Source organism: Strigops habroptila, chromosome 3, assembly GCF_004027225.2.
Source record: "Strigops habroptila isolate Jane chromosome 3, bStrHab1.2.pri, whole genome shotgun sequence".
NCBI lineage: Eukaryota > Metazoa > Chordata > Aves > Psittaciformes > Psittacidae > Strigops > Strigops habroptila.
The window spans coordinates 8,959,918-8,978,163 of NC_044279.2; the positions used below are offsets into that span (position 1 = coordinate 8,959,918).

Consider the following 18,246-nt stretch of genomic DNA (forward strand, 5'->3'; position numbering starts at 1 on the left):
GTTGACAGCTCAGACTTCTACCTACCCTGTGGGTATATAAATATCATTTTTTCCATGACTCTGAGATAACATTGTGTCCAGACTGTCTATATCCTGATTGTCTCTCATATTGTGGTCTCCTACTGTACAGCTGTATTTCTGTCTGTTGGAATGACCTCAAAGGCATCAATACTTCATAGAACACCAAAGACATTTCTTTATGGAATATTAAGTTATGATGAGGTATTTTGACTCATATTTCTGTTATTCTGTGTCTGTTAAAGTCTGGTTCCTTGATATATGGTCATTGATTTTATTATGTGAGTTTGTGCCTGTGTTGTGTTTTGAAGTGAAATAAGGAGTTAGTTGCTGGAGACTTCATGTGATGAAAGATAAGTGACAGGAAGAAAAGAGAAGTGTAATATCTGGAAACACTTCTAAATCACAATCTCTTAGATTTCAGGTATAATAACTGGGCCAAAACAAAGAGGAGAATATCAAGTTATTAAATAATTTTCCCCCCACTTCTGTCTTGGTATTAAATTTGGAAAAGCACAGACCAACATTATAGCTGAGGAAGAAAATAGTCTTTCCAAAAAAACACATCTATTTTAAAAAAGTTATCACAACTTTAACCAACTGTTCATATGTAGAATGTAAAAGAGCAATGTTTCAAGAGTAAGATAGATATTATCCAGGATAGCTTTACATTATGTTGGTCAGATATTCAGCAACCTAGTACTAGGCAGATGCACAAATCCAGCCAAGCACTGAGCTACTGAGGTTGGACTACTGCTGGTAGCTTGCCATCTGGGTGTATCTATTTCTCTGACATCACTGCTGGTGTAACTTTTGCTTCCATCAGTAAAAAGTCAGTAAAAAGCTGCTAGATCTAACACCTATTAAAATTGTGACAGTTATTTGGGAAACTAGCTATAAAGTATGTAAAAAATATCCTTTTCATTTAATGATGCATCTTTAGTTCAGCAGTGCTGAATGTTTAAACGTTCAGAATGCTGTTCCCTGTGAGCTTCAAAAGGGTTTCTATTTCCAGTGTGTTGAAAATCCCAGTTTGAAAGTGACTTTTCACATTGAACCTTTGCTTCAAGCCTCATTATCTGGCTTATTTAGCTTTTCTTTTCACACATTTACTTGTGCCTCTGTGTTTTCTTCATTATCCTTCCAATGAACTCAATTGCATAGTCCAGGACCATGCTTTTAGCTGCACTCGGTGGTCTCAGGTTCTGATTCACTCCTCCCAACTGCAGGCGAGAAACAGAGAGCAGGTCTCTCTAAAGACTAAGGCAGCTCCAAAGACTGATTTGGCCTGCCTAGGATCTGTGCTGCTGGAGCAAATGAACTCCTAATTTAGACAATTTGGGCACTGTAGTCTTACGCATCTCTCTCTCATGCAGAATATATAGTGCCCCAGCAAAGAAGATTAAATTCAGGTTTTTTTTTTAAGCATGTGCAACTCCATTACTGGTTAAGAAGTGGAGATGCATTTAGTTTTAAGTACAAAAATGGTGCCAGCAAGAACAATAGCTGGTCCCATGGCATCTAAAGAGATTAAAATAACTCTCTTGGAAAACTCAGAGTGCCCCATAAGGATGAACACTCTGCACAGATAGATGGGTCATAAGCTCATTGCATTTTTGAGTGTATTAGCCATCACATGGTTGAGCTGGGATTCACAACGAAGGAAACATGTCATGCTGAAGCATGTCAGTGCTGATCTTTATCACTGATTTGAATATCCATGCTTGCAAGTATTCTAAAAGTTGGAAGGTTTAAAGATAAATGGCTATTTTCCATAAGCTGCCACTTAACTCTCCAATTGCTTCTTTTAAGCACCTGATAACAGCTGTGCGAAAATGGTGTAGTTAAAATCCTTAGGACCTCCATACTCAGTGGATTTCTGTAGGAGTTTGTCTGACCAGGGACTGAGAAGGGAAGTGGATTTTACTGAAGAAGCTCTCAGATGAAAGATATCCATAATATTTGCTACATAGATAAAGTAAATGTATTGCTGCATAGTTATTTATCTTTTTTCTTAGTGGGCTGGACTGCAATAATAGTTTAATACAGGGAATCCAAATAAGTAGATTCATGCCATAGTCTCATAACAAGCCATGCCAAATCTCTGGATATGAACAGATTTAAGCTGGGATCTGAAAAAGCAGCACAGTGCTCAAAGACAGGGAAAAGCAGCAGCATGCTATGCCCCTGCAGAACTCTGCAGTGTGAACACTGAAATGCTCTTCCTTAACTTCACCATTTCTTGCCAGCTATGAGATGGTTCAGGAATGCTCAGAACAAAGTCAAAGTGGTATAATGTATTCTTTTTTAACTTACTGGAACATTTTTGAAATTTAAGCTCCGCCTAAGTGTTGCCTACATGACAGTTGCCAGCACTGCCTTGATTTTGTGTTTCTTGTATTTTAAGTCACTGTCAAAGTCTAAAAATGGCTATACTAGGAAATGCATTTCTTTTGATGTTTGGTTTAGAGAGAGGCATCGGCTTCCTTTCAGCGTTTATGTAGAAGCAGGAGACTGCTTACCCTAATTTAACTTTCTGCTCAGCTGCCTTTATCTCCTAAGTAAATAAAGCTGTTCACTGTACAGGCTGTGACCACTTTGATATTGAAATTTTGACAAAATGCTTCCTGTGGCAATTTGTGTCGGAGATAAACTCCCAAAATGACCATGATATCATGCCTTCACAATGCTGGGTGGCGTGCAGGCAGCAGGAGCCCTTGCCTGTTCCGGGTCCCGGCGCTGTGGCGTGATCTGCCTGCCCTCTGCCGTTGTCAGGAGACCCCTGAGCAGGGTGACTGGGGATCTCTGGCACTCTCCACACCATTGACTCTGCAAAATGTACAGCTCTTTCACTCGTAATTTCTCCCGGCAGTATTAAACAGTAAGTGGAAATAATGGGAATTAAACAGAGGCATATTATCAAATCTGTTTCAATTTAGAAGCTGAAAAAAGGAGAAAGAAGAAACATGTAGCAGACAGCCCCAACGAAAAGGGCGATTTGAAAACCAACGGAGCTTTTGATCTCTCTTCTATAGCTGTTTAAAAATTGGACTTGCATATCTGTCCCCAGATGAAAAATCCAGTTTTCTTCCAGTCTCTTAGGGTTTCACCCAGGAAATTATCCACTGAGAAAGAAATCATCAAGGGCTTTCTTTAAAGTGTGTTCTGTATTCTGAAATAGACTTTCATAATGCCCTCCCAGTAACCAAAGAAGGCATTTGAACAAGATTTTCAGTGAATTAGGAGTCAAAGAACACGTTTCTAGCTTATTTAGCTAGAAAAGTTATTTAGCTGTAACCATTGCAGTATCAGAGCTCAACTCATAGCCCTCATATGGAAATTCTGATGTCAGCAGTCATCCTCCTTTCATTCATGGTGAGTAAATGTCTGAAAGATGCACTAAAGGTTAACACTGAGACTGATCTACTGCAGAACATAGGATTCTAACTGCTATCCAAAGCAACACCGAATATTTTTGGTAGATCTAGATATTTTACTAACTGATTTCCCAGAGGTTCAAACTAAGATCTGCATTGGCAAAGAAAGATTCTTGCAGTCTGAGCCATCTTAGCTACAAGAAGAAACAGCACATTGCTTTTGTCCATTTGAAGAGTCTCATGTCTTTGCATTCCAGATCTGAAAATGGCTCTGAGCTCCTCAATTCTTTGTGTATTTCTTTTTTGAAAGAAGTTCCCTTACAAGCCCTCAGATTCCCCTGTGATCTTTTTCATCTTTTTCTCTCCATATATCTTTTTCTCCCTTTTCTTAGTGAAACCGTTTCCTTTATTTCTTCTACTAATCCAGTGCACAGGCTGATTGAGGTGTGGTGTCCATCCCTTTGGGACTTGGCTGAGCCACAGAGAAATACTGTCTGCCAGAAAGGCTCCCCCTGTCCTCCCATTTTGCTGGTTTAATAAGCATGTTCATAAAACATTGAGGATTGCACAGATTTCCCTTGTTATTTTCAGACTTATCTTCCTCTTTCACCTGATCTTATATGGGACAGACTGCATTCTTTGCTCCTCCAATTCCTCTCTCCTTTGATCTCCCCACTGTAAATGGGGCTGCTTAATTAAGTGAAATATTTCACTTTATGGGTTTATTTTCATGAGAAAGCCTCCTCCACCTCCTCTTACTTACCAACCTGTTCTCCCCAACATGAATCACCTTTTAGTTCCTAGCAGCCTTTCAAAACTCTGTGAACCCAGTCACCTTTCCCGCCGGAAGAGGCCAACAGAGAATTGCCAAATGCCGCCTGCAAAGTCAAGCTCACTCACCCAGCTGGTCATAGCCCAGTTAGCCTCAGACTAACACGGTCTTACGTCAGCCTTTTCTATCAACAACACAGGTGTGTTAAATGGAAAAGCAGTACAAAGTGCTCAAGACAAACACTGGAACAGGGTAGAACAAACCTGGCACATTCAATGGGATGCAAACACTATCTTAAAAAAAAAAAAACAACCAAGAACTTCAATTTATTTTTGTATAGTTTTTTTTTTTGTTTGTTTTGTTTGTGTTTTTTCTGGTGGGGGTTCAGTGAGGTTGATTCCATTTAAGATTTGTGCCGTTTGTCTCCTGCAGAACCTGACTCATTCCCCTCTCCCTTGCCCACTTCCAGGCTTCCTCTGAGTACGGTTAGAATGAAAGTATCACTGCTGAGTACCCAGTCCTTCTGGCACAACCTATTCATCCCACTGAGAAGCACTAAGGCTTCTTGCAGGCATGTCCAAATGCACAACGTATTGTGCAGCTCTGATAAGACCAGAGGGAAGAAGCCACACAGTATTTAAGCCACTCAGAAACCCAAGTTTCGTCTTCAGAATGGCTTATGGTTGAATCTCCAATGGCACATAAGTGCCTACACCCTGAAAGTCATCTCTCTGCTGTCATCTAAACCATAGAAGATCATAAACCTATAATACCCCATTTTTTAAAGTACTTCTGGGCATCTTCGAAGCTCATACCAGTCCTTAGTCTTATATCTTAACCCCTCAGGACTCAGATTTGGCATTTCTTTATAAATTCTGCAAATAAAGTTCAATGTATTGGGTGTGTGGGAGGTCCCCATTTAACACAAAAGTGATTAGTTGAAGGCAGTTTGTCTGTTTCTCTGCTTTTTGCTTGATGGATCAGTGATAAGGAAACTTATTTAGAGCTTAGAAGACTTTACATTACACCATACAGGAATGCTGACTACCAGGCCATATCTTCTTGCTAGTTAAATATTCATTCACTGAGAACCTGGGAAAAAAGGACCATGTGGTTAATTCATTCCCTCTGAGGGAGGGTCTGGTGCTCCAGTTTCTATGGCACTTAAAATAGAGAGCTTTTGAGAGGAAAACAGATCTTCTCCCTTCCTGATTAACATCTGGGCAACATTCTTACTACTTTTGGCTAAGCTGAGAGGTAATTATCCCATGAAAAGGGAAACATCTTCAACAGGAAGGAGCGAGGAGCTCCTAGGATGGCTCTGGTCCACATGCCTGGAATCGAGGAACACCTCCTTTAGGAGGGAAACCCAGTCTAAGACATCTAATTTTCCAATATGGGAGAGCTTTAAGAAATATTTCACTCCTTAATGTTTCACACTGGCTACTTCAGATGCTCCCAAGAGAGTGACTTGGTGATGTCATGCTTATTTCTCCTTGTGAAATGCATAAAAATTCCCAGCCTGGACATTGCAAAACCCACCAAGCAGATGCCTACTGCACTCAGTATTATCAAGTCCCTGTTGAGTATCTAGCCTACAGGTATTTAAGTTTCATTGTTAAGTGGATCTAAGGCTCAGTGTGACAAGTCACTTTTAGACTGTGATTTTCGACACACTGGAAATAGAAAGCCTTTTGAAGCTCACGGAGAGCAGCATTCTGGTTTAAAATCGTCAGTAGAGAGCAGCAATGCTGAACTAAAGATGCAAAATTAAATGAAAAGGATATTTTTTTACATACCATACAGCTTTTATATGCCCAAATAATTGTCACAATTTTAATAGGTGTTAGATCCAGCAACTCTTACTGACTTCACTGGATGGTGTGAAGCACTATGCATTTTGGCAAATGGAAGGTTTATTTAGGAGCCCAACTTCTGGCACCAGCTTTTGAAAATCTTGGCCAGGGTTCCCACATAATGTTAACACAGTCACATCATATGTCTCAGTATTGTGTGAGATCTACACATCCAGCACTCTGCTAAGCTGCGAATTTAATAAGAGAAGTGAAAAAAGAGAAACGTTTACGTATGTGCAGTGTTGCTAAGTTAGTGTATATTTTCTTTTATTTGAGAAAGATTAGCCTGAATTTACCACCTCCTGATTACATTTGGATACAAATAAAAGGTGTGAGGGAATAAAAGGCATCTTTGTAGATCATCTGGGATCAGGACTTAGTCCAGGGTGAATATCATCAAATCGAGATCACGCAGAAGGCACTGGAAAAAACTGAAGTAAATATTGAACTGATACTTTAAAAGTTTTGTGCCACAGGGTTTATAAAACAGTTGAGTACGCTTATTACTTCAAACTCTACTTCTGTTGTTTTGTTGTTTGGTTTTGGTTTTGTTGGTTGGTTTTGTCTACTTTTAATTTCGTAACATATATATTTGTATCAAGTTACCATTCACAACAGTGAAGGCCTAAGCAACCTCCAAAGAAATAATTATATGGTGAATAAGTTTATTATAGGATTCTTATCTATCAATACTAATTTTACTAATTTAATGTAATTCATTTTTCTTGATGTCAGCTATATAGAAGAAAAACATCAAATCTGAGCTAGTTGTTTACATTTCTCTATCAGAAAGAGAAAAGAGATAGGGACCTCTTCTGTGCAGTTCACACACATACAAGATAAAGATCTAGATCAGGTGAGATGAATACCACCCTGTTGCAAAAGCAAAAGATGCAGAGAGAGCACAGTGATAATGTTATGAGAACTTTTATGGAGCCAGATTCTTTTGTAGTCTGTATGAAACAAGCGTGCTAACCTACTCCTGTGACATCTGATGTGAATACAAATCACTTATTGTCTCCAGTGGGAGATGACACATATCTGAGACAGCATCTGGTGCTGATGATGTGAATAAATGCCCTCTGTGAACTGGGCAGAGAACACCGGTATCGTTATCATGAGACATGCAACAGGATGTGAACTCAGAGGTGAAAGGCTGCTTCACTCACCCACTTGGCCACACAGCCTTTACCATCATACATCCTATTGATTGCTATGAAAGGAAGGACAAGCCTACAGGAATTGTTCTGACATGATGGGTGGACACAGCTTTAAACAGCTGTCTGAAGACTTTGCCAAAGGGTGGCCAGAATGAATTTTTCATTCCCCTGGTCTGTCCATCATGCCACAGTGAGTGATGCCTCTGGAAAGAGCTCCCTTGGCCAAGCATAACAGGGTCACACCTGCCCAGCTGTTCTTGGTGGTCATGGGTGGGATCCAAAGCCCACTGAAGTAATTGGAAAAGGCCCTGTTAACTCAAACGGATCTTTGGATCAGACCTTTAGTCGTTGTTTCTACTAAATTAGCTTCACAAGCTGGCAAAAATTTCCCTGTATCACGCATGATAAGGCTTGGGCCTGTGGGATTACCATAACAACTTTATAGGTAGATATTTTATCCTAGTGGTTTTTAGCTAAGTGATGTCATTGCTCTTATCTTCCTCCGTTGATGCATTTTTGACAGAAGTCTAAGACATCTTTAAGACCCATGGGACTACTTGAATTTTTCACATAGAAATGGACTTCTGGGATTGAGCTGTGAATAGGTGAGCAATCAGCGAATTTCCAGAAGACGCAGACTGTAACTTGGAGTAGCAAGTGAGAACATGAACCACAGAAAATGCACATATAAAGGAAAATCATCCTCTAGTACACAGTGAAGTGAAGAGAGTTATTGCATAGTTGGGGAAGTGAAGAAGTAAATTTGTCTCTCATCCTATATAGAATAAATTGATGCAAAATTTTGATTCAAAGGCAGTTAAAGTACATGTGTTTCTTTCTCTTGATTCCAACAAACTTTTTTCAACCCCTGTAAAGATAAACATGTTTTTTAAATAATTTGGGGTTTTGAGGTCTAATTCTGGTATAAGTGGCAAAGACTCAGACCTCTCTTGTTTTAAAGGTAAGGAGAAATGTTCATTCCTGAAGCCCAGGAAGAGAACAGTGGAAACCTGGTGCTATGTGTGTTGTTCCTAATGCAAATGTTTTGGATAATGTCAAACCTTACATAGTAGAACAAATCCTAACCACAAGCCGTTAATTTGCACCATAGATTGAACACATCAAACTGGAGATTTGGGAATGTGAACTAAAGTCTTCTTAGTCAAAATTAACTATGAAGGAGGACTGTAGAGCAACTTCACTGCAAATCTTAACTTTCTCGTAACTGCAGACACTGCCTACAAAGGCATTATTTAATCACATTTGTTTCTTCACAGACGGTGTTATAGCTCCACCTAGCAGGAAACACAGGGATTACTTAGTTAAAAATAGTGTTAAAAAAGCAATCAACAGTTTATATGTAAAAGGGTGTCACCAACTGGACTAGTGTTACTAGTTCATCTTATTATTATCATCCAGGATTTGTGGTGCCCCATTAACACATCTAGATACTTCCAGGTTCAAAAAAAAAGCTTTCTCTGACTTAGATAAGAGACTAAATGTAAAACAAGGGATGGAATAGAGACACAGACAGCCATGGGAGGGAAAGCAGAGATAGGTGAGCACGAGACATGATGGGTCACCACCATCACTGACCTTGCAAATGTGTTGCTGGGCTCATCCCAGAAGGCACAGAAGGGAAAAAATTAAAGGAGGTTGAAGAGGTAGGTTTGTGGGTGGTCTTCAGGCAAGAAGTGTGAGAACCAATTTACCTTCTAACCTAAAGGAACAGCTGAATTAGTTTGTCAGTACAGATCTAACAGAGGTGGGAGCCAACCCCAACAACAAAGAAGTGACACTAGGGAAGTGTCCGAGGGGGTGATAGCTGTAGCAGTTGTCTGGACCGGAAGAGGATGAAACTGAGCTGCTCAAAGACAGAGAAAAGGATGCTGTAGTAGTCGAGCCATGGGTCAGGGCAAGAGTTTAAGTTATGCAGATGAGGAGGGAAAGTCACGTCTGAGAAATAATGACCTACAGGGATCATCTGGAGAATCTACTGTTTTAAGAAAAAGAAATAAATGGGAGGTGTGAGAGGTGTAGGAGGTGCAGTTTGCTGCAAAGTTATGATCTCTGATTGCAGACCATATACAGGGAAAAGATAGATAGGGGTGTTTAAAGATAGATAGGGGTGTTTAAGTCTGGAAAAATGAACATGGTTAAAGCATTTACTAGGGCTCTCTGCCACAGTAACTCTGAGCATACCTCCCAAGAGGAATCAAGCCGTTAGTCTAACATTGGGGCATGCTGGTGAGGATCCTCCCCAATTCTGTCTCACTGCATCAACACGGCAGAAACTCAGCCTCGATATGAGGAACAGAAATACAAAAAGCAGATAAACTTTGATGTGTGAGATCCTGCACTTTAAATGCTTGGTGTTATCCCATGGTAGCCACCAGAGGGCACTCTAGTCCTGCTATTGAGAATCCGTTGCACTGATACCTGCACTAGTTTGCTAAGCATGCGGCAAATTTAACTGCATGGTGGTATACCTGTGCCTCAAAACGAGAGCTAAACAGCGTGGCAGGTCTCCTTCACTCCAAACTTGGTTCCCTTGTCTTTGTAAAATGTGAACCGTGATATTTTGCTGTGAGTGGAGCAGGGGACGAGGAGGTGAAATCACTTGCAGATGTACTGAGCCCATCATGAGAATTGCTCCAGTTTTAAAAAATGCTTGCTTTCAAAAAATGGTGACCAAGTGCTGCTTTTGGGTGAGAAAAATCATTGAGCAACCTGGTTTCTTACTGGCTTCACAAGTGTCCTCACAGAAAAGTTAGTTTCGACTTGAATATGGATTGAAATTGTGACTTATTCATAAGACCAAATTTCCAAAGTGGCCCACACTTTTGGCATCTATTATGATATTACATACAAGTAGTTTCTAAATATTTGTTGTGGTTTACCTGAACGCAGGACAATATTTAAAGAAAAAAATAGGTATTTTCCTATATTATTAGATTGCTTAAGGCTATATTTTGCTGGATTCAATGTATGATTAAAAAAAAGGTTCAAAGCACAGAACAGTACTGAATGTACTGCTTGAATGGTAATAATAGTAATAATAGTAGTAATAATAATAATGTATTTTCATTAGTTGTGGTAACAGTATGAATATTAGGGCATGTCTCACACTGTCTTCAGGAACACTGCTAGATGAAGAAACATGGCCTCAAAGATAATTTGGTGATAAAACTCAAAAAAATTGTGTAGTTTTTAGTAGTTTGTTTTTACAGGTATGTTAATGCAATAAATAAGAATTAATTCACATTTTATCCAACATCAGACAGATGTAATAATGCTGTCTTCTTTTCCTGAGTATCTTATAGAAGCTAAGAAAGTTCATCTCCCTTCTAAATTTTAATTTATCAAAATCTCTGACTGCGGAAAGAGAAAAGCCTATAAGAATTTTTCTTCAAAGCTTGCATATAGGTAATTGCAGACATGGGCATATAACTAAAAGGAATGGAAGATTTATAATTCTGAGTAGCAGTAAAAATGAGTGAGATGAAATGAAGTAACAAGTTTGGTGTGATTTGAAAAGGTAAAGGGGAATAGGTGGGAGCAGGATAAAAGAAAATGAAGATGAAGGGGAAGAACTTTTGAAGAGAGGTAAAAAATGAAAAGAGGAGAGGGAGAGGAGAAACAAGGGTGAAAATGACCCTTTGAAGAACCAGAAGAGCACAAACACCACTAGTGTGCTCCCATGCTTTCTAATAAAACCTGAGCTTTTTTACTTGTAAATCAAATTACCAGCCACTGGCAAATGAGCTTTCAAACCATTACAGCTGATCTGCACAGGGCAGCTTTCCTACTACAGAAACCAACCTCCAGAGTACTTGTACTTCTTTCCTAATATTCACTTATCTTCTTGTTCTCTGTCTTCCATTCAGTGTCCAAGCAAAACCTATGATCCGCTCATAAAGTCTACCAGAGACTTTCCTGATGAAGTCATTAGCTTTATTAAACGCCATCCACTGATGTACAAATCCGTTTACCCAGTGACGGGAGGACCAGTTTTCACTCGAATCAATGTGGACTATCGTCTGACTCAGATCGTGGTGGATCATGTCATGGCAGAGGATGGGCAGTATGATGTAATTTTCCTAGGAACAGGTATGAGAGACGACTTCCACTATCATTCTGCACAGACCACAACCCTTTAAGAATACTTTTACTCCAGGAGGTCCTGAATAAACCCGTTGATTAACATATTTTTCCAACACATGCAGCTTCAAGAAGCATTTAGGTGCTCCTGGTTCTGTGCCAGGTCTTCCTGCAAATCCTATAATTAGATTAATTTGTCAGCTCAAGAGATTGCCACTACTGGGATTTTAATGCTTCCTGGTCCCTAGGTGATAAACTAGTTAAGGGCCAGGGTACCTGGACCTTCTTATCCTTTTAGTACAATTCAGTACCTGTCTTTACATTACATGGTAGTTTCCTCTAATTCCTGCTGGCAGAATATCAGTATTCAATTAAAAGAAAAAAAAAATTACCTTAATTTCAAGGAGTACTTCCTGTTACCAGTAGTGACATGATACTTCATTAAATCTCATGTGACATTGAACAGCTAAAAAAGATTTAAAATTGAGCCTAAGGCAAAAATTATACTTAAATACTTTTAAAGATATAACTTGGTGACATGAATAGCTCCAAACAAGAGAACCAGGATTGAGCAGAGAGAAGTTAAACTATTCTATGAGGGAAGAAACTTGCTTCGCAGTTTTTCTATGGATAATTATGTATCTATTTACATTGTTATGATAGTTATATGCCTTTAGGAAAATGTCTAATTTTACCATAGTAATTAAATTTAGGATCACTGGATGAATCATGTAGCAGCGTGGTGTGTGAAGAAATATTAACATACCTATTCGTAATATTTCTGAAGTAATAATCTACCATTTTACTCCACTGGAATTTCTTGTTCTTAATCCACAATTTGACTTTCTTTCCCTAGTAATAGGTCTTATAAAGCACTTTTAACTGTTTGATCTGAATGCTTTAATAAGGAAGTCATTGCCATTGTCTCCATCTCACAGCAGGTGAAACTAGGGTACATGTAGGTGAAAAGGTTTATCCAAGGGCAGTGGATGAGCTACTGCCGTGAGCTGCAGGGAAATTAAGATTTCTGTTTGAATCCTACGCCAATTTGGTGTCATATCGAGTAGTTTCATAGGTATGGATATCCTGAAGTGATTTGGAGAAAGGAGTGAATTGTCACAAAGCATCACCTCTCATAAAGTGTGGGTTGTCTCAGCCTTCAAGAACTTCCCAGCTGCATTACCATGTATGTGGTCCAGAGATAGGCTCTCTCTTGGACCATTAAGGTCTTTCAGCTTAATCCCTCTCACAACTCTTGTCTTCCAAAAAAAGACAGTGTGAAAGTCCCTCTATGATCCCTGCAAGTCACATACAGTGGTGTAAGAGAGAAATAAAAAATAACACTAAAGTGCTGTTTGCTCCCGTGCTGCCTGAGGAGGCTGGGAATAAACTTTAGTTGTGATGATGGGAAATCCTTGTTGCTTTCTGAATGCAGTCTTTAATATAGCCAATAGAGAAGGAAAGAGAGCACATTCTCAAGTGGTGAGATGCACAGGGTTTGGGAGTACTCACTAAAACATACTTTTCTTCTGATAAAAGTGAGGAAAAGTAATTTAAAATTTAGCTGTCTGAAAAGATGACTTTACTAGTTAAAATTAACAAAACATTCTTTTAGTGGCTATAGAGGTTGCTTTCAGATGTTTACTATCCTCCACTATAAAATTTGTCATAGGAATAAAATTATATAGAGACATCAGCAACTCGAATACTCCCAGGTTAACTGTTATGACCCAGCACGAATGCTAATTCGTTCTGACTAAACCCTCAGATTTAGGGATATCAGGGACAGCATGTACCATACAGTCACTAGGTGGCGCTCCATAATATGAAAATATTTTTTTATCTTCGGTTCTTCCCTTAAAAGTGAGTTTTCTTTTCCAGAAGCACATGGTTTTGTTCTATTTTATCCTGTAAACTCGTCCTATGGAAAAAATAAACTGAAATATAAAATTTCAGATGTTGTATAGAGTCTGAATACAGATATACCAAATCACCCAGGAGATTTTGAGCAGCAGATCAGAAGTTTATTATATGTTTGAATGTATACAGCCAACTTGTACATCTGCAGGCTTTGGCAATTATGTCAAACAAACAAACAAGAGCTCTAATATGTAAGGCAAACAAATACTTTCGGCTTTGATTGGTAATATGATCTTCGGTAGTTTGGGAAAACAAGATTGAAAATCTCATTTTTCCATTATAATGTGTTATTATTCATCATTTCAGTACTATGCATAGTGTAAGCTGTGCACATCCCAGCACCCAGCCTGCTTCCCCTGAGCAGTTTTTAAGGGTACTTTTTAAGGCCGTTCAAAATTTACTGATGTGCAATGGTCTGAGATTAAACGAGCAGCTGTGTTTTTTTCACTAAGCAGGAACTCAGGTTAAAATTGATGAATAGATATAATTAAAAAAAAAAAAACTTCAAAGAAGTAATTTCTGTAATGTTTGAGATTTTGATTCTGAATGGAGATTTTTTTCAAAAATTTCCCTAAAATTCAAAGATAAATTTTAAAAGTGCATTGCTTATCTCCCCATGTTAAAATGAAACCCCCTTTGGCTTAAGGGGCTCTACTGAATGAAAATTAGTTCTATAAAAAAGAATAAATAATTTTCTGCCAATTTAGTCCTCCAAGCTGGATCTCTTTACAGTCAGATGGGCCCCAATTCTTTATCAAGGAAATCTGTGGAAACTTCTAGCTGGAAGCATGGATGTGCTTGTCTCTGTTTGTGTGTTTGTGTAGCAGGAGAGTTAGACCGTCTCTGCCAGGAGCAGCCTACAGTTGTGTTGGCTCAGCCATTCAGTAAAGCCATAAACACATTACATAGAGTTAAGTAGATAGCAGTAGATGCAGATAAGGATAGATGTTTTTTGAAGGCTGCATCTTTGATGCATTATCTTTATCTTCAGGGCATGAATTAAAGTGGCACATATGTACTGAAACAACTGTGGGTTTTACATGATGAACGTTTGTTTCAGACATAGGCACAGTCCTGAAAGTTGTGAGCATCACAAAGGAGAAGTGGACTAAGGAGGAGGTGGTCCTGGAAGAGCTGCAGATATTCAAGGTAAGCATTAACAGCTGCAACATCAATTAAATAATATTCAGGGGACTTTAAGGCCCAAACTGGCTTTGTCTGTCTGGTTGATTGTTTACTGGAACTAGTTCAAGTTTCCAGAGGGACGCTATGTAAATTTTTAAATGCCTTGGTATTCTTTGGGTAAGTGAATTGAAAAAAGTCCAAAACCAAACAGACCGTGATGTTTCAAGCTCATAGAAAGTCTCGTTTATCCTGCCTTTTTTAGTTGGAAATCTTATTATAAGCCCCAATTTTTTTGTTAGCTGTATTTTATTTTTAATGCCAATTATTCTCTTGTCTCAGCTTTGGGACTGTTGTTAGTACCATTATAATTGTTTTAAAACAAACAAACAAACAAAATTCCATAGATGAAGTGAGATTCTTTACGATAACAACTTTAGGGATTGAAAGCACAGAAATAAAGCAAAGTTAGTTTTGATTATTGGTAAAGGCTGACTCAGTGGTTTTGGCTGTTTTGATTTGGTTATTCTGGCTGAGTGAAAAGACAAAAAGTAACTAGAGCCCTGCTAACACCAATGACTTCTTCATAAATAGAGTTTGTAAAAAGCCCAACTTCCCTTCTGTTGCACAGGCACAACTTCTGATTAACCTCATTGCTGATGAAGGAGCTGACATGGACATACTCTTACAATAGGAAAATGGAGACCTGTGTCTTCCCCACTGATTTTCTTTTCAATTTAGTAGTTTCTTCTTTGTTCTTTGCATTCTCACTTTGCTTTCTTCTCATGCTGTATAGCTCTTCTTCACTTTTCACCTTGCTTTTTCACAAAAATTTACCTACATCCCTGGCATTCTGATTACTTTCTCACACATCCTCTCTCCTATGTGCTATATGAGTTCATACCCAGAAGCCAGAATTTTTGCTCACAGTAAATAAATTAATTTGGGACTTAGAGAGAGTTCTCCAAGTGTAAGGAAATGATCTTTAACAATTATTTCGTATAATATATTTCTCCATATGCCTTTTGATATGTCATGTGTGCGGTGAAACTTTGATTTAAAGGCTGTCCATGTCTTCTTCCCACTGTCTTGGACACCAATTATAAATATCACTCAGAAAATACCAAGATTACTCAGTGGCCTGCCAAGTAATCAGCAGTTTCAGTATGTGCACCAAATTGCTGCATTCTTTAAGCATACCGTCAAGGGCAAATATACCATATCATATTTAAAACAAAAAATGGTTCATTTTTTTTCTGCTCAGCAGACATTCCTTTGCATGCTTATTGGTAACATCCATAACTGTTACCTCTGTGGTTTTGAATCCACGAAAATTGAAGGGGGTGAAGGGCTGAAAAACATCCCTTATTTCCTCAGACTGCATTAGGTTTAAACAATAGGCTTAGATTAATCATCTTCTATTAGGGGATAGATAATACCCTGAGCTTTTTCCTGTTCTTACATCACTCACTGGCAAAAATTTCACTGTCTCTCACATCCTGATGCAGAGGATCTGCCTATGTATCCCTTAAGCGCCATCTAAGCCTTTTAAATAGTCCTTAATAAGAACTTAAATTGATGTGAAGGCTCACTGTTAGTCCCCAGGATGGAGCAGATAGGAGGCTCTGAGAATTGAAGCCAGTTGCTTTGTAAGTAGCAGGGAAAATTTATGGGAGCTATTTTTGAAAGCATGAATTTAGTGATTTTCTGATTTTTGTTTAAACCAGGCAAATGAATCTGTAGTTTTATTTGCTTTTTGTATGTTAAGTTCTGTTCTCTTTTTCACTAAGAACAGAGAATGTGTGAACTAATGCACCTCCTTTATTCATTTTTCAGCACCCTTCGTTTATCTCAACCATGGAGATTTCTCAGAAGCAGGTAATCATGAGGTTGTTTAATTACTGCAGGATATATGGTACACTGAATACTCAGTTTGTTATTTTCAGGTGATGCCTGTTACTTGCTGGCCAAGCTTTCCATGGGTGGCTCTTAAAATGTATCTGGAAAGAAGGAGATATGCTTGAATTTGTTTACCTGCCTAATTCACGTTTGCTTACAAACAGTAATTTGTTTACCCAAGCTGGTAATTATTCATGGAAACACATCTTTAGTCATATGGTAGTGAGATTTGTGAGTGAAGTCAATGCACATTCATTTTCCGGACACTAGAAATATATGTCTCTTTACAATCTAGTAATAAATTATTATTACTATTCTTGTTGTTATTTTTATTAGTAGTCAAGAGAGATCAGGGCCTCATTGTGCTAAAAGTTGTGTGCACACAGACTGAAACTCAGTCCCCCTCCTCTAAAATTGCAATCTAAATCTGGGTGGTCCAATCCCGGCAACACAAGAGCTAGTCCCCGTTGGGAATCTCCCGATGGGAAATAGTTTTACGGCAGCTTGGAGCTCTGTGAGGGCTACGTGCATGTTCGGGAGGCAGCATGACACCACAGCCATCCCTCCCTGCCCTGCAGAAGTGGCCAGAGCAGCTCCGGCACAACACGACTCCCTCACACGGAATGAGGTATTTTGCCATTCAGGCACGCACAGCACAGCTGGGTCCCATCTCCCCTCAAAGAAGGTGGCAGGCCAGCTGGAAGTATTGCATGAGCCAGCTCCAGCTCAACAGCAAGCACTTGGACCACCCTTGTCTCAACAGGCAATCTACTCATACATTGGGGAGAGAGGGGAGTAATATTATCCTCATTTTACCTAAGGATAAGAAGCAAAAGATGAAGTTTTACTCACGCAAGGTCATCCCTAGTTCTGAGATTCCTAACGTCATGGCTATCCAGCCCCTGTTTTTTAAATGTGTTATTGAACCATTCTTTCCATGGTTTGGTTTCTGATTTTTTATTACAACATGAAACTAAAGGTGTAAGGGTATTGAGCACCAGTGTCTTTCCAGGACTGCAATCCCCTTTCCTCTCTGCCATGTTGTCAGGGATGGATTGGAACTGGCCAGTTCACACTGAGCCCTGAGAAACATTTTATGGTAAAGGAGGAATTCTCCCTTGTTCTTTAAAATGTGGAACAGGGTTGAAAGTCTGTAAGCATGGCACTGAAGAAGGGAACTTTTTAAACAGGCTGCTCGGAGAACACTCCTAATTCATTTGCTTTGCCTGATTTGCAGCAACAATTGTACATTGGTTCCAGGGATGGATTGGTTCAGCTCTCACTGCACAGATGTCACATGTATGGGAAGGCTTGTGCAGACTGCTGCCTTGCCAGAGACCCATACTGTGCCTGGGATGGAAACTCATGTTCCAGATATGCCCCTACTTCTAAAAGGTAGGAAAAAAAAATACAACGTGCTGTAAAAGATCTTTCTGCTTGCAAGAATTTTAGAGGTTCCTAATCAGAATGTGTTACCTTTACTTAGCATGTCATTTGCCTTAAAATTTGATCATACTTTGGCCATGTTACACACTTCTGCTCAAGGAACTGTGAAGACAACATAGCTTTTTTCAAGTCTGTGTTACAGTTACTCAGCTACTGCAGCTAACATCATCAATCCATCACTTTCCTTTTTTATGCTGAATGCTTTAAGGCATGAGATCCTTAGATGGAGGTCCAGGTTGTGGCTAACGCTGCCCAAGATGCAAGAGGATCTCTTAAGCCTCTTGACTTTTGCACAGGCCACCACCATAGTTACAAAGTGGAGTTTAATATAGTTTCACAGCTTGGACAGTAATGAAATACATTTAATTCCATGATCTAAATGAAGAATTGTGTTTGTGCTCTAGCCATGAGAGGGAGACAGAGATTTAAGCACTGTGACTTGACCACATCAGGAGTAGTTTTTCCACAGTGAAAGAAGTTTCATCTGAACTTTCTGTATCCACCAGATAGGATGGCAGCATGAATCTGCATGGAGAGAGAGCATGCTGCAGGCTCTAGCAGTGCAGTACCCAAGC

At 39.2% G+C, this 18,246-nt stretch overlaps 1 protein-coding gene across 5 annotated transcripts in view; it reads left to right on the forward strand.

Moving 5' to 3' along the window:
* Window positions 1-18,246, forward strand: part of SEMA3D (semaphorin 3D) — a 137,907-nt gene that overhangs the window by 103,086 nt on the left and 16,575 nt on the right. For all 5 annotated transcript variants that reach the window (XM_030481161.1, XM_030481163.1, XM_030481160.1 and 2 more), the window contains 4 exons: window positions 11,071-11,293; window positions 14,265-14,353; window positions 16,163-16,204; window positions 17,463-17,620. In XM_030481161.1, the coding sequence (XP_030337021.1) occupies window positions 11,071-11,293; window positions 14,265-14,353; window positions 16,163-16,204; window positions 17,463-17,620 (512 nt within the window). The remainder of the gene's footprint in view (window positions 1-11,070; window positions 11,294-14,264; window positions 14,354-16,162; window positions 16,205-17,462; window positions 17,621-18,246) is intronic.